Source organism: Peromyscus californicus, unplaced genomic scaffold (assembly GCF_007827085.1).
Source record: "Peromyscus californicus insignis strain IS unplaced genomic scaffold, ASM782708v3 Scaffold_5__1_contigs__length_169319896, whole genome shotgun sequence".
Classification (NCBI taxonomy): Eukaryota; Metazoa; Chordata; class Mammalia; order Rodentia; family Cricetidae; genus Peromyscus; species Peromyscus californicus.
In genome coordinates, this window is record NW_026294573.1 from 5,530,800 (window position 1) to 5,546,100 (window position 15,301).

Genomic DNA, 15,301 nt, shown 5'->3' on the forward strand with positions numbered 1-15,301 from the left:
TGAGCCACCATCTGGGTTCTGAGAATCGAACTCAGGTCCTCAGGAAGATCAGTCAGTGCTCTTAACTGCTGAGCCATCTCTCCAGCTCCGATTTTTTTTAGTTTTTTTTGTTTGGATAAAGCAAATGTTGGCGGGGCAGTGTTAATGCACATCTTTAATCCCAGCACTTGGGAGGCAGAGGCAGGAGGATCTCTATGAGTTCAAGGCCAGCCTAATCTACACAGTGAGTTCCAGGACAGCCAAAGCTGTTACACAGAGAAACCCTGTCTCAAACAAACAAACAAACAAAAAAAAAAAAACCAAATGTTGTTATCATATTAGTCTATGCAACCCCACATACACACATTTATTTTAGAATTTTACTTATTCTTGAAATTTGAAAATCTGAGACTAGGACTAAGCCATGTGTTAGTGTAAAGTGGAGCACGGAGCCTGTTTTATCTAAGTCTACCTTTCAAGGCTTCTGTGAGTATCAGAGGGATTGGTGCCTTTGGATACTATATTTGATTTTGACATTACATTGTATTCAATTCTTATTAATCATGTTTTTGTTCATCAGCCTTTGTTACTGTGGTAAAATACTGGAAATGACCAGCTTGTAAGGAGGAAGGAAAGGTTTAATGACTGCTCAGTTTCAGGCCATGATCACTTGGCTGTCTTTATTGCCTTGAGACCTCTGGTGGGTCAGGACATCATGGTGAAGTTAATCTACTTCCTTCCTGGGACCAGGCGGTAGAGGGAAGACAGGGTAGGAACCTGAATGCAGGAACTGTGGAGGAATGCTGCTTTCGGGCTCACTCCCTGACTCCCCCATTGCCTCATGTTTTGCTAGCTTTCTTACACAGCCTGGGACCACCTGCCAAGGAAATGACACTGCCCACTTTAGATGGGGCACTCTTACATTAAGACAGTTGAGGCAATCCCTCACAGACATGTCCACAGACTAGCATGGTAGAGACAATTATTCAATTGAGACTTCCTTCAGGTGATTCTAAGCTGTGTCAGGTTGACTAGGCCTATGGGCATACCTCAGTACCCTAACTTCTTTCCACTAGGTGGTGAAGGCTTCATCACCTCCCAATAGTGCCATGGGCTGGGGACCAAGCTTTCAATGTACTGTACTAACCTTGGGGGACAGTCAAGGTCCACACTACACTAATACTGTCTACACTACACTACTGCTGTATACACTACACTACACTATACTACACTAACGCTGTGTACACTACACTAATGCTGTATAAATTTATAGCCCACATTATCCTTGGCATCCTTCTGTTACCATATGCTCTTTCTAAATGACAACAAAGAGCACAATTCTCCTGAGGAACTTGCTAGAAATTCATGTCCAACTTCTGACTCCAGAGCTTCTGATTCATACATTCACAGTGAGCCTGCAAGCCTGTTCTTAGGGAAGGAGATGATTGTGATGTAACATGTCAGGTGACTACTGGCATAGTTAGTTTGTATCTGTTCCCCATAGCACAGGCACTTAGGTTTTTGTTGCATGGATGTGTTAATGGACATCTCTTCGTCTTCTCATGGTCTTCCTTTTTAGAATTAAATAGAGAAGTTAGTGTTTGGTGGTGATGTTTTATTTTGCCGAGTGGGAGATAGAATTATTATGTATACTAAGCACATGGTTTCCGACTGAGTTATATTGCCAGCCTGAGTGGGTATTTTTAAATATATAAAAACTCCTTAATTACTTGCTCAGTGTAACATGCTTCCTGTGCTGTGTCCCTGTGCCCCAGGGCAGTGCCTTTGCTGGGTTACCTACCTCAGGATCTGATTGGAACATCGATCTTAACGTATTTGCACCCAGAAGATCAGCCTCTGATGGTTGCCATACACCAAAAAGGTGGGGCCTGCTCCTTTATGGAAGTTGTTATTTGCCACTGATTGGTTCTAATTTTTCAGTTCATTTCTCATTAGAGTTTAGCCTTTATCCAAATAAAAAAATGTGTTAAAACTGCTAAAGTAAAGCCGGGCGGTGGTGGCGCACGCCTTTAATCCCAGCACTCGGGAGGCAGAGCCAGGTGGATCTCTGTGAGTTCGAGGCCAGCCTGGACTACCAAGTGAGTTCCAGGAAAGGCGCAAAGCTACACAGAGAAACCCTGTCTCGAAAAACCAAAAAAAAAAAAAAAAAAAAAAAAAAAAAACTGCTAAAGTAATTGTTTCCTACTTTAAAGTGCTGAAAATCCCAAGTAGATAACTGAAGCAGGACACTTGCAATCTTACCTGTGTAAGGTTTGGTTGTAATCTTTTTGCTTTATGTAGTTTTACAGTATGTGGGCCAGCCTCCATTTGAACACTCGCCCATCAGATTCTGCACTCAGAATGGAGATTATGTCGTTCTGGATTCCAGCTGGTCCAGCTTTGTGAACCCCTGGAGTCGGAAGGTCTCCTTCATCATTGGCCGACATAGAGTTCGAACGTAAGTTCATCAGTTGCTGCTGTGGGGTACACAGGTGAGTAGGGCAAAGTCACCTGTCGTGGGAAGATGGACATGGTCAAGTATAAGGTCCTGAATTCAGGTTTTGTTGCTACTTTCATGGCACTACCAGCACTCTGATTTTTCTGATAATGATTGCAATCTTGGGTGGTGGTTCAGCTTTTAGGTCACTGTAGCTGTACTGTAGATCTGTAACTACAGGTCCAGGGGATCCAGTGTCCTCTCCTAGCCTATGCAGGTTCCAGGCATGCTCATGGTGCACAGACATACACTTAGGCAAAATACCATACACATAAAAAATTAAATTAAAAAATTTTAAAGATTTAATTTTATATGTACAAGTGTTTTGCTTGCGTGTGTGTAGAGTGTGTGCCTGGGGCCCAGGGAAGCCAGAAGAGGACACTGAATCCCCTGGAACTGGAGTTACAAACTCTTGTAAGCAGCTATGTGAGTGTTGGGAACCAAACCCAGGTCCTCTTCAAGAGCCAAAAGTGTTCTTTTTGTTGTTGTTTTTCAAGACAGGGTTTCTCTGTGTAGCTTTGGAGCCTGTCCTGGAACTCACTCTGTAGACCAGGCTGGCCTCGAACTCACAGAGATCCACCTGCCTCTGCCTCCCGAGTGCTGGGATTAAAGGCATGCCCCACCACCACCCGACCCAAAAGAGTTCTTAACCATGCATCCATCTCTTCAGCCTCTGACTTTGCTGTTTCTTGGTTAGTTCTTCCATCCAACCTGGGCTGGGCAAGCATTTGTAGCTTGAGTTTTCCTGCCTGGCCCACAGTCAGGATAAATCTCTCTCACCCGCCAGCCCCACAGCCGCTCAAACCCGACCAAGTAAACACAGAGACTTATATTGGTTTCAAACTGTATGGCCGTGGCAGGCTTCTTGCTAACTGTTCTTACAGCTTAAATTAATCCATTTCTATTAATCTATACCTTGCCACGTGGCTTGTGGCTTACAGGTACTTTACATGCTGTTTCTCATCATGGCAGCTGGCAGTGTCTCTCTCACCCAGCTTCCTGTTCTCTCAATTCTCCTCTCTGTTAGTCCCGCCTATACTTCCTGCCTGGCCACTGCCAATCAGTGATTTATTCATTGACCAATCAGCAACACATTTGACATACAGACCATCCCACAGCAAGCATTCTCCCACTGGGCCACATCATCACCCAGCCTCACACTAAATGCCAGGCATAATGCCTACATCATAAGACTTGATGAGGTGATATATCTGACTCAGTATTCCTCATTGGTACCCACTCTACCAAGGCCCCAAGAGGTAGTTTCATGTCATGACAAATGTGTAAACCTCGGTACCTAGACTGGTCCCTTCCCCTATCTCTCCTCCCCCCTTAATAACTAGGGGACTTGGGAAAGGTTGACATCCCTTTGAAGGGATGATACTTGTAAAGCAATTGAAACAATGACTATCACTCTTTAGGGCAGTGGTTCTTAACCCTCCTAAAGCTAGGACCCTTTAGTACAGTTCATGTTATGGTGACCCCCAACCATAAAATTATTTTGTTGCTACTTTATTTTGCCACTGTTATGAATTATAATGTAAATATTTTGGAGATGGGAGCTTGCCAAAGGGTCGTAACCCTCAGGTTGAGAAGCGCTGCTTTATGGCCTTTGAAGATGTTATTTTCATATTCTTAGAAACTAGCACAGTTTTTAGGAGGAGGTCCTAATAAATGTTAGTTTCTTGTCTTTGTTATCTTTGTTGTCATTCACTGTATTCATGTAGTAATTCTTATTTTGTTTTTTAATTTATCGTGTAAGATGGGGTACAGTGACATGACACACGTGTGGAGCTCAGAGAACATCTTGTGTGGGTATCACTGTCTCCGAGGGTTCTGAGGTCAAGCTCCAGTCATAAGCTTGCACAACCAGTGATTTTACCATCTCAGTGGGCCATTGTACATCCTCTGAAGTTTGTCAATGAGCTGGGAGGTGGTATTGCGACTGCCTCCTTTTCACCACTAGGGAGGGCTGTAGAGTCATCGTTATCAGGCAGCATAGGTGATTAGCAGCTTTAAATTTTATTTATTTATTTATTTATTTTTGGTTTTTTTTGAGCCAAGGTCTCACCATGTAGTTCTGGCTGTCCTTTAACTCACTCTGTAGACCAGGCTGGCCTCAAACTCACAGAGATCCTCCTGCCTCTGCCTCCCAAGTGCTGGGATTAAAGGGGTGTGCTACCACATCCAGCTAAGTTTTTTTAAGTTTTATTTTTACTATTTTTTAAATTATGTGTAGGTTAGGAATATATACCTGCATGTGGGTGTGTGCAAGTACCCTTGGAGGCCAGAGGCCTCACATCCCCTAGGAGCTGGACATATAGATGGTTTTGAGTCACCTGACATGGGTGTAGGGATCAAATTTAGGTCCTCTGGAAGAGCAGCAGGAACTCCTAACCACTGAGTCGTCTCCAGCCCAGCTTTAAGCATTTACTGCCTGGCAACTTCAGGGTCTTAACGAATATTGAGAGATCCACTCAGTCAAATTTTGAAACCAGTCCTTACTGAAACTCTTAGGAGCAAAAGAAGTAGCTTATCACTGGTTTTATGTATACAGGTACATTTACTAAATTTATACACATACACACACACACATACACACACACACACACACACACACACACACACACACACACACACACACACACACACACACCCCTGAACCTGTTACATAAAGATCAATGTTGCAGAGAAATTTAAACTGTACCAGGTGTTTGCCTATAATCCCAGTTCTTAGGAGATAGAGATAGGAGGAGCAAATGCTCCAGGCTAGCCTGGGCTAATTGTAGCAAGACTTTGACTCAAAAAACTAAGGGCTGAGGATGTAGCTTAGTAGTGGAATGTTTTCCTAGCATGTACAAGGTCCCGTGTTCTGTCCCCAGGACCATGCGGGTTGAGGACTGTTATGTCTAGTTTGTTTCTTTGGGAATTTTAACTCCATATTTTCTGTATCTAGAGCTAAGGAGCTGTTTCATCAAAACATAACTTATTCTTTAAATGGTCCGTTGCAAGCATTTTATCTTCATTTTAAATAAATTTGGTTTCTTGGCTTATTGTTTCTCTTGGCGTTTTATAGGAGCCCATTAAATGAGGATGTTTTTGCTACCAGAATAAAAAAGGCAACCAATAACAACAAAGACATAACAGAATTACAAGAACAAATTCACAAACTTCTTTTGCAGGTAAAGTGACAGGTTTTTAAAGCACATCATTCGCAAAATTGTGTTTTATGTTAGTTCGGTCTTAGTGAAGTCCTAAGAACACACTGAGGAGAGAGAGTCTTTGCCTCCACATCTTAGAAATGTTTGCTTTTCCCTGTGCGTCTATGGATTAGGTGCTGGTCATTTTGTTCCTTATCCTGTGTGAGATGCACAGGCCCCTTTGGCTGCACTCACCTCAGCCCGGCAAACTGGGCCGCAGTGACAGGGCAGACCCTTGATTTCTTGCTTTCTTCATGAGAGAATTCTTCTCATGCTTCCGACACCAGCAATGTGCTCAGCTCCTGAGTTTGGGCTTCATTATTTTTTTAAAATAATTCAGTTTTTAAAAGTAGAAGAGAGAGATGATTGATCTCAGTATCTCTTGTCATTATAAGGGAAGAACAAGGAAATTACCTGTTGAAAAGAGCAACCAAAGATGGGTTCTGTTAGTAAATAGAGTTGAATGTGTCCCCACATAGAATGTGAACCCAGAGGTTTTCCAAAATGTCTTTGATAAAATCTCTAGGGTTCATAAAGTGTCTGAAGTTTTATAAAACTCTGTTTTTGTTTCATGTGTTCTGTCTATTCTAAATTTAGTATAAAGAACTAAAGTTTGTTTTATTTCATTAAATTATCTATGATTTACAAAAATCAGTTATCTTATGGCATCTAAAAGGATGAAGTGCTGTAATCCCCACCTAGACTAGAAAGTTAGGCTCTGCCCTGGGAATAGGAAGGCACTGAGGCATGGCTCACACCAGCATCCAGGCTAACAGCTCTTAGCTTTGCGGTGATTGTAGACTAGAAGCTCTGAGGTGAGTATCCTTACCACTTACACAGCAGTAACTGAACTGGGCCCCTTCCTCCTAGCCTGTTCATGCCAGTGCTTCTAGTGGTTACGGGAGCCTGGGCAGCAGCGGCTCACAGGAGCAGCACATCAGCATCACCTCTTCCAGTGAGGCAAGTGGACACTGTATGGAGGAAGCACAGAAGGAGCAGGTGTGTGGCAGATGTGTTTTTGTGCAGATACAACTTGTCTGTCTTGGTCCTGCACCAGGTGACATCTTGGGATTTGTCATTTGACAACTTTCTGTTTATTTTAGAAAATGATTTGAATGGATATAGATAAATGTCTGTAAAAAGAAAGTCTGAGATAGGCTTGGTGGCACACACTTATAATTTCAGCAGTCGGAGTGAGAGCAAGAGCTCAAAGGCCGGCTGGGCTGCGTGGTAAGGACCCTGTCTTGTAGAGGAAAAAATCACCTTTGCAAGGTGACCCTCGGATTAATTGTGTGCTTTTCTAAAAGCAGTGTGCCATATAAGTGGATGTACAGTTTGATTGGCATCAGTGTACCATGGCTAGATGGATGTACAGTTTGATTGGCATCAGTGTACCATGGCTAGATGGATGTACAGTTTGATTGGCATCAGTGTACCATGGCTAGATAGATAGATGTACAGTTTGATTGGCATCAGTGGCTCAGCAAGAAGTGGAATTGAAGTGAGGACTGCTTTTAGTCATGTCTCAGAGATCCAGAAGTGAAGCGTGTATTGTTTGTGTGTCTTTTAGTGCACACTTCTACATTTTTAAACCTATTTTATCATTCTTCTCCCTAAGATGACCTTGCAGCAGGTCTATGCCAGTGTAAACAAAATTAAGAATGTGGGTCAACAGCTCTACATTGAGTCAATGGCCAGATCTGTCAAACCAGTGATGGACACATGCGTGGAGCTGCAGGGTGGTGGTAAGTCAACAGAGTGGCCCTCGGCCTCCCCTGAATCTGTCTTTTCACAGACAGCTGCATATATGCACGCTGAACACAAAGCCCTGAGCCCTGTGCTGCTTTCTGGCTTGCTGAACTGCCCAGCAAATGGCAATGACATTGACAGTGGTGATATACCGGCTGCACAGTACCACCTGGGAGCTAAACGGTTTTCAGATGCAGCTCAGTGGGCTTTAATAAAGGATTAGCTTTTGGTACCGTCTGTAGATTCCTGTTGCTGTGAGGAAGCACCGTGACCACGGCAACTCCTACAAAGAAAACATTTAATTGGGGTGGCCCGCTTACAGTTTCAGAGGTTCAGTCCATTATCATCATGGTGGGGAGCATGGTGCTGTGAAGGCTGACATGGTGCTGGAGTAGTAGCTGAGAGTGCTGCATCTTACAGGCAACAGGAAGTCGACTGACTGTCACACTGAGGGAAGCTTGAGCAAAAGAGACCTCAAAGCCCTCCCGCACAGGGATACACTTCCTCCAACAAGGCCACACCTCCTGATAGTACCACTCCCTTTGGGGTCCATTTTCTTTCAAACCACCACACCGTCAGATTCTTAGTTTCTTTCCTTTCTGAGCTATCCAAACCCAAAAGAAAATAATTTTTAATACATTTCAGATAATAAAGAATATTGAGATAATCCTTTTCTGTCATTTCAAATAAATGAAAAATAATCTAAACTGAGTGGACAGCATTGGCCTTCTGAGCTTTTCTTGAATGTGAGATAAGGCTCACTCCAAAAGTATTGAGTCAGTTGATTATATTCAGTGGTATTAGTCTGGAAAGCTACCTAGTTACGTCACAGGCAAAAAAAATCTGTATTTGGAGATTGGATTGGATTGCTGGGGAAGAAACCCGGGGTCTTGCTAGGCATGCACTCCTTTACGGAGCCACACTGCTGGCCTGTGTACATTGACTTATTACTTGCCTATTTTCATTTACACATTGATTGTTTTTAACTTAACTATCTTTTCTTTCATTTTTCTCCTTGAAGTTTAATACAATTTTAGAAATCATGAATTTTGATCATGTAAATTTTATAATAGTATTTATCATTGTCAAATGCAAGCATACATAACATGGTGACATTTACTTTCTAAGACCAATAATAACAACAGCTGGGTTGTTCAGGATCTGTCATGACTTTAAGGCAGCAGACTAGGGAGGAGGTGGGTCCGTGGGTAAAGTCCTTGCTGCACAAGTATGAGCACTCAGGTTTGGATCCTCAGGACTCATGTAAAGGCTAGGCATGACTGTGCGTGCTGGTAACTCCAGTGCTAAGGTGTGGAGGCAAGCAGATCCCAGGGACCCACTAGCCAGCCAATCTACCCAGCTCAGCTCCAGGTTCAGTGAGAGACCCGATCTCAAAAAATAAAGTGGAGATACAGAAGAAACCCAAAATTGACCTTTGATCTCTACTCACATGCACACATAAGTAACACTCCCACACCCCAAACCAACTCAAACTACTGATCGCATATTACTGTAGCCTTGGGCACTGTGTAATGTTATGTCAAAGTTTCTGAGATCTCCAGGTATAATAAATAGTATGTACCCCTGCAACCAAGAGGCAGAGGCAGGTAAATCGCTGAGTCCCAGGCCAGCCAGGGCTGCAAAATTAGACCCTGTTTTCCCCACAGGGTTTTTTTGTTTGTTTGTTTGTTTGTTGTTTGTTTTTTCCTGAGATTGTAGTTTTCAAACAAGAAGGCATTTATTTCTCACAGTGTGGAAGGATAGGATGTCTAGGGCCAAGGTATGGAAGGTATAGTATTCAATGAGAGCCCTGACTGCTTCAAAGAATGAGCTTGAATCCTCCCATACTTCAAAGGAAAAGGAACAACTCCCCCTGCATGACAGAAGAAGAAAACAACAAAAAGAGCCTTAGCTAGTCCCTCTGCTAGCACTCCTGTGGTTTTGAGATGGAGCCTTGCTATGTCACTCCAGTTATCTCAAACTCCTGAGGTAAAATGATGTTCTGTAACAGGCTTCAGCATGCTAGGACTAAATGCTGCCACCACACCAACCCTCAACTGTTTTGTGAGCTCACTAACCCCAGTCATAAAAGATATGTGAGTGCTTCCATTTTCTGCTCAGGAGTAAAGAGCGAGCATCGATCCACACCTAGAGTGAAAAAAACAGCAGATCTATGACCTTTCTTTCCCCAGTTGAGTACGAAGCAGCAGCTAGCACTTCTAGAATCCAAGAAAAGACTCGGGCTCGTGGAACAAATGAAACAAGGCACACTGGACTGCTGCTTACTGGCTGACTGAGTGCACTGGCTTACTGAATGCAGCAACATGCAAGAGACAGATTGTCAGTGCAGAGGGATAACGAGCTGGAAGTGGAGCAGATGCTCACACTCATCAGCCACCACTTGAAGCACAAATCTGGCAGAGGAATTTGGAAGCTGAATCATTCATAAAACCATAGTAATAACACCACAAGCCTGGCCTAAGATTACATTAATCCAAGCACAGACCTTTCCAGGGATATGGCTGCTCAGTCTCTGCTGTCCTTATCAAAAAAAGAAATGAAGTTTATGGAAAAGCAAGAAGGGGAAACTCAACTCCCAAGAGACAGAGTGGCCACTGAAGGAAGACTCAAACACACAGCAGTGGAGGTGCCTGACAAGGTAAGACAACTGTGAACGGAGCATTGCAAGGCTGAGTGGGCCGTGAGCGAAGCCAGCTCTGAGAAGGAGCTGAAGGAAAGGGTCAGACAAGACTGTTAGAAATGCCGGAGGTCCTGTGTGTATCCTGCTGCCTGTTTCCTACTGATTTGTCTCTGATGTAAAAATGTTCATATGACCAAGTCAAAGAGACTGACATTGATGTTTACATACTCTGGGGAACAAACGATTTCAGCAAATCAGACATGAAAAATGGTTGTCATCAGCACACAGAAGAATCACTAAGCTCCCGCATAGATTGCTTTGGATATCACTTAGATTCCTTAGACTGCCACGGAAGCAGTAGAGCATGTTGAGTCCAGGGGTAACATCAAAAACTACCTAATAAGGGATTGAGTGGGATCCTAGAAGAAATATTTGAAGATACAATAATCAAGATTCAGCAGATTCAAGGAACATCGGTATTTTTAAAAAAGAAAAATTATTTTTAAGAACCTACTTGAACATAACCTGTTCAAACTGCTGAAAATAAAACCAAAGAGTACATTGTGAAGGCAGCAGGAAACAGATGACTATAACAGTTCATTTCTTCAGAAATCGTTTATATAGGAAGACAGTAAACTGCCCCTTCTAAGAAAAAAACTGTCAACACAGAGTTCTGTACCTGGTAGAAAATCTTTCAGAAGCAGGTTTCTCAAACAACTGAGAATTGGACAGCACACTTTTCTACCAGAAATGTCAAGGAATTTCTTTCTTTCTTTCTTTCTTTCTTTCTTTCTTTCTTTCTTTCTTTCTTTCTTTCTTTCTCTTTCTTTTTTTTGTTTTTGTTTTTTTGGTTTTTTTGCGGGGGGTTGGTTCGAGACAGGGTTTCTCTATGTAGTTTTGGTATCTGTCCTGGATCTCGCTCTGTAGACCAGGCTGGCTCAAACTCACAGAGATCCACCTGGCTCTGCCTCCCGAGTGCTGGGATTAAAGATGTGCTACCACCGCCCGGTGGAATTTCTTATTTTTTAAAGATTTTGTGTGTGTGTGTGTGTGTGTGTGTGTGTGTGTGTGTGTGTGTGTGTGTGTGTGTACTAGACCATAGAGGCTAGAGGTATTGGATCCCCTGGAGCTGGAGTGACAGGTAGTAGTTGTAGCCACCCAACATGGGTGCTGAGAATTTAACTCAGTCCTCTGGAAGAGCAGTACTCACTCCTAACCACTGAGTCATCTCTCCAGCCCCAGGAATTTCTTACCACAGAAGAAATATGATAAAACAAAACCTATCTACACTAAGGAGTGAAAAATGCTGCACAAGGATAAGTTTTATTTGTAATTGATTTGAAAACTAACTATAATAGTGTTGTGTGTTTATGACATACAAGTAAAGCATGGCAACAGTATTGTAAGATGGTGGGGGAGTTTGGGGGAATGCACTGCTATCTGCCTTTGCCTTTGAAATGATGTGATAATTGGAGGTGAACCCCGAACACCATGTCAATTAAGTGAAAGGTGGTGAGTGAACAGACACTGTGACATAGTTAATCTACTATGGACCTTAAAGAGCTGTTATTGTTTCTAGTGATGCTGAATCACTCAGATGGTGTTGGGCAGGTAACAGACTGCGTGGCTACACTGGACAAAGACATGACTATATCCCATGTGAGATGGAGCAGAGCAGTGAGATTCCACCACACTATTTAGAATTGTGCAGTTTAAAACAGGAATAGTTAACATCTGCATCTTTCCACTTGATTTTTTTTTCTTTAAGTTCACAAGTGACTATGGGTAACTGAAACCATGGAGTGGTAGAGCCTTGCCTAGGGTGTGCAAAGCTTTAGGCTCAATCTCCTGTCCTCCAGAAAACCACTGACACCACAGGAAACAAAACCAGCCACCAGTGATGGGGTCCATACTGAGATTGAAAGGGGGAGAGGAGTTGACTATAGAGAGGTAGCTGAGAATCTGTGCATTGCCAAGATCCATAAACAGTAATCCCACTCTAGAATGTAGAAAGAGCCCAAGGCTGTGTGCGGATAAATCTGCCAAGCATGGATGGCATAAACATACTCAAGGAGGTAGATTAAGTAGCTTTAGAGAAGAAGAAAATATATTTTAACTAGATGCCAAACAGAATACTAATGTGCATAAACACTGTATCCAGGTTGATATTTTTATCACCAGGAGAATTCTGAAGTTACTTTGTATGTATACTAAGGTTGAACAAGTTTATGTAAATATTATAGATAATGATAACAAGGTTTCTCACTATTGTAGAAGTTTCAAGTAATCAAAGGAGGAATTCTGGAATAAATTGTCCTGGACTGGTGGTAGAAGCATGTGGAAGAAGAACTCGGGCATTCAGGTGGTTGGCTGGACAGACAGACAGACATGGGTTAACATACAGACTTGTATATCAGTTCCGACCATGAGAGAACTTATAAGCATAGACACACACCTAACACCAATATCCTGGTTTCTGGGTGTATTTTTTCCAACAAAAGGAACTAGGACCAGAGAGTAAAGATGTTCAAGAGACAGGTAGATATCAGAAAGACACAGGACAGATTTTGGAAGAGCTTCAAGTAGCCAGGCTAGGACAGTTTGAGTAACAGAATTCATCATGATAGTGTTGCTATGTAACCCACCAAATTAAATAACCATAAGTCTACTGAAAAGTGACTGGAGGAGTAAGTGAAGACCAAAGGGCCGAGTCACAGTAGAGGTAAGATAGGACCACCAGATTCGTTGAGGTCCTGGACTAGATCCTGAAATAAAAGCTAGGTTTAGTGATAACCCAGTCAAAATTCAGGGAAAGTCTTCACCCCAGTGAAGCATTCCTCCACGGTGAATTTCATGGTTTCATCATGTCGCTGTGTGAACATTAGTGGACACTTCAGGGAGGGGGATGTTTCTGTACATTGAAATGGGACTATCCAAGAAGTCATTTTTCCAGGGAGGCCTCACCAGGTCAGCTAAAAATGCCCATCACTAAGAGCAGCAGTAGCAAACGCTGCAGACCTGTCAGTTAACTGTATGACGTCGTCATTCTTGGTTCCATAGCACCGCTTTACATGGTTTTCCTCTGCCTGTTTTTCCATCGCCTTTACTGGCTCGCCCTTCTCTTCAGGAGGTTTGGGTTCTCTAGTACTCAAGCCTAGAGCTATTTCCCTTCTCTCCACACCTGTGCCACTAGCCACATTTGGTAATTTAAGTTCAAATTCAAACCAATACAGTATTATTTTATTATTCCTTGGTTGCGGTGGCCTATTTCAGGAGCTTCCCGTGATGATGGCTAGCGGGTAGGACAGTACAAAAGCAATGCGTCAGTCCTAAGCAGTGCCGTGTGCTTCACCTTGCAACACTTAGGATAGGTGTGATATCCAGTTATTCCAGTCCCCATGTCCCCTGACCAACTCTACAGGTGTTCAGTAGACAAGTGGTTACAAGGTGGGGTGACACACAGCATTTAAGTGTCTTAGCCAGGTGTAATAAGTAGTATTAGCTTAACAGTCAGCATTCCCCCATCAGCCTGTCATCTGATAGTTGCTTTGGTAATCCTTGCCTGAGATAAAAAAATGAGTGTAATCATTCTGTATAACTTGCTTTTGTGCCTTATTTTATCCATTTTACTGATATTTTTGTGTCAGTGCATTTAGATCTGAGCTCATGTTTAATGGCTGTATAATATTTTGTAAATGGGTGTGGTGAGCTTACTATTTTCTTAATACATGCTAATATTTTAATTGTATATGCTTTTATTTTCTTTCAGATGAGCAGAAGGACTTTTCTTCCTCTCAGACACTGAAAAATAAAAGCCTGTGTACTGGCTCTTTTGAGGATCTGAGGCTAGAGCAGCATAGTTCATCCTATCAGCAGATGAACTGTATTGACAGTGTCATCAGGTAAGAAGTGCCAGTGATGGCAGTTCAGCCAGAGCCTAGCTCATCACTGGAGCATATAGCATTTTCAGAGGTGTTCGTATTGATTTCATACTGTAAGTGATAGGATCAGTTGATGCATGTGGAGCTCTTAGAGCTGCTGGGGACAGTGGTGCTGAGCCCTCTGTTAGCGTGGGGTGCCTGTTACATACAGTTCACAACTGATTGAAATTTGTGGAGGGCATAGAAAATAAGAAGCTGCATCTCTCTGTGACAGCTATGGTATAGTGAACGCATAAGCTGGTCAGAATCAAATGGTATAAGATGTGAAGACCAATTAAAGAACATAGCGAAAGATACTATAAGTCACTAACCCAGGCTGAGATAGTCAGGGTTGGCTTCATCCAAGAAGGAAGGGCAAAGTCTCCTATGCCTCAGTGGGGTAAGTAAAGCACAGAAGTGGGAATAGCTTGGTGGAGCTGACAGTTCACTTCTGTTGTAGGTACCTGACGAGCTACAGTCTCCCAGCCTTGAAAAGAAAGTGCATCTCCTGCACAAACACGTCTTCATCCTCAGAAGAAGCCAAGCCAAACCATGAGGCGGACTGTAGCATGGTGCTTCGAGGTAGCCAAGTGTCCTCAGAGCAGATGACTTCGTTGTTTTTTATCTCTCTGTCTTTATTTTATATCTCAACTGAAGTTTCCCTCCCTCTTCTCCTTCCAGTCCCTCCCTACCATACTTGTTCTCTTCCTACCCCCCAATCCACTCCTCCATTTCTTTTCAGGAAAGGGGCAGGCCTCCCATGGATATCAACCAAACATGGCATATCAAGCTGCAGTAAGACTAAGCAACTCCCCATGTGTTAAGGCTGAGCAAGGCAACCCAGTATAAAGAGTAGGGTCCCAAAATCCTGCAAAAGAGTCAGAGACAGCCCCTGCTCCCACTGTTAGGAGTCCCACAAGAAGACTGTAACATATATGCAGAGGGCCTAGGTCAGTCCCAATGAAGGCTCCCTGGTTGTCAGTTCAGTCTCTGAGCCCCATGAGCCTAGGCTAGTTGATTCCATGGATTTTCTTGTGATGTCCTTGACCCCTTTGGCTCCTACAGTTCTTCCTCTCTTCTGTAGGATTTCACAAGCTTCACCTGATACTTGGCTGTGAGTCTCACCGTCTGTTTTCATCAGTTGCTGGATGAAGCCTCCCTGATGACAATTGGGCTAGGCATCTATCTACGAGTATAACAGACTATCATTGGGCATCGTTACGTTGGCATTTTTTTTTTCTCCAGCTCATGTTTGGTTCTATCCTAGGTCTCTGGGTCATCCAGCCTGTGGGTCCTGGTGCTCCAGGTAGTGTCA

General features: G+C 43.1%; 1 protein-coding gene across 3 annotated transcripts in view; it reads left to right on the plus strand.

Moving 5' to 3' along the window:
• Positions 1-15,301, plus strand: part of Per3 (period circadian regulator 3) — a 54,040-nt gene that overhangs the window by 18,665 nt on the left and 20,074 nt on the right. For all 3 annotated transcript variants that reach the window (XM_052717395.1, XM_052717394.1, XM_052717393.1), the window contains exons 8-14: positions 1,755-1,861; positions 2,281-2,437; positions 5,553-5,658; positions 6,547-6,675; positions 7,295-7,421; positions 13,836-13,968; positions 14,447-14,568. In XM_052717395.1, coding sequence (XP_052573355.1) covers positions 1,755-1,861; positions 2,281-2,437; positions 5,553-5,658; positions 6,547-6,675; positions 7,295-7,421; positions 13,836-13,968; positions 14,447-14,568 — 881 coding nt within the window. The remainder of the gene's footprint in view (positions 1-1,754; positions 1,862-2,280; positions 2,438-5,552; positions 5,659-6,546; positions 6,676-7,294; positions 7,422-13,835; positions 13,969-14,446; positions 14,569-15,301) is intronic.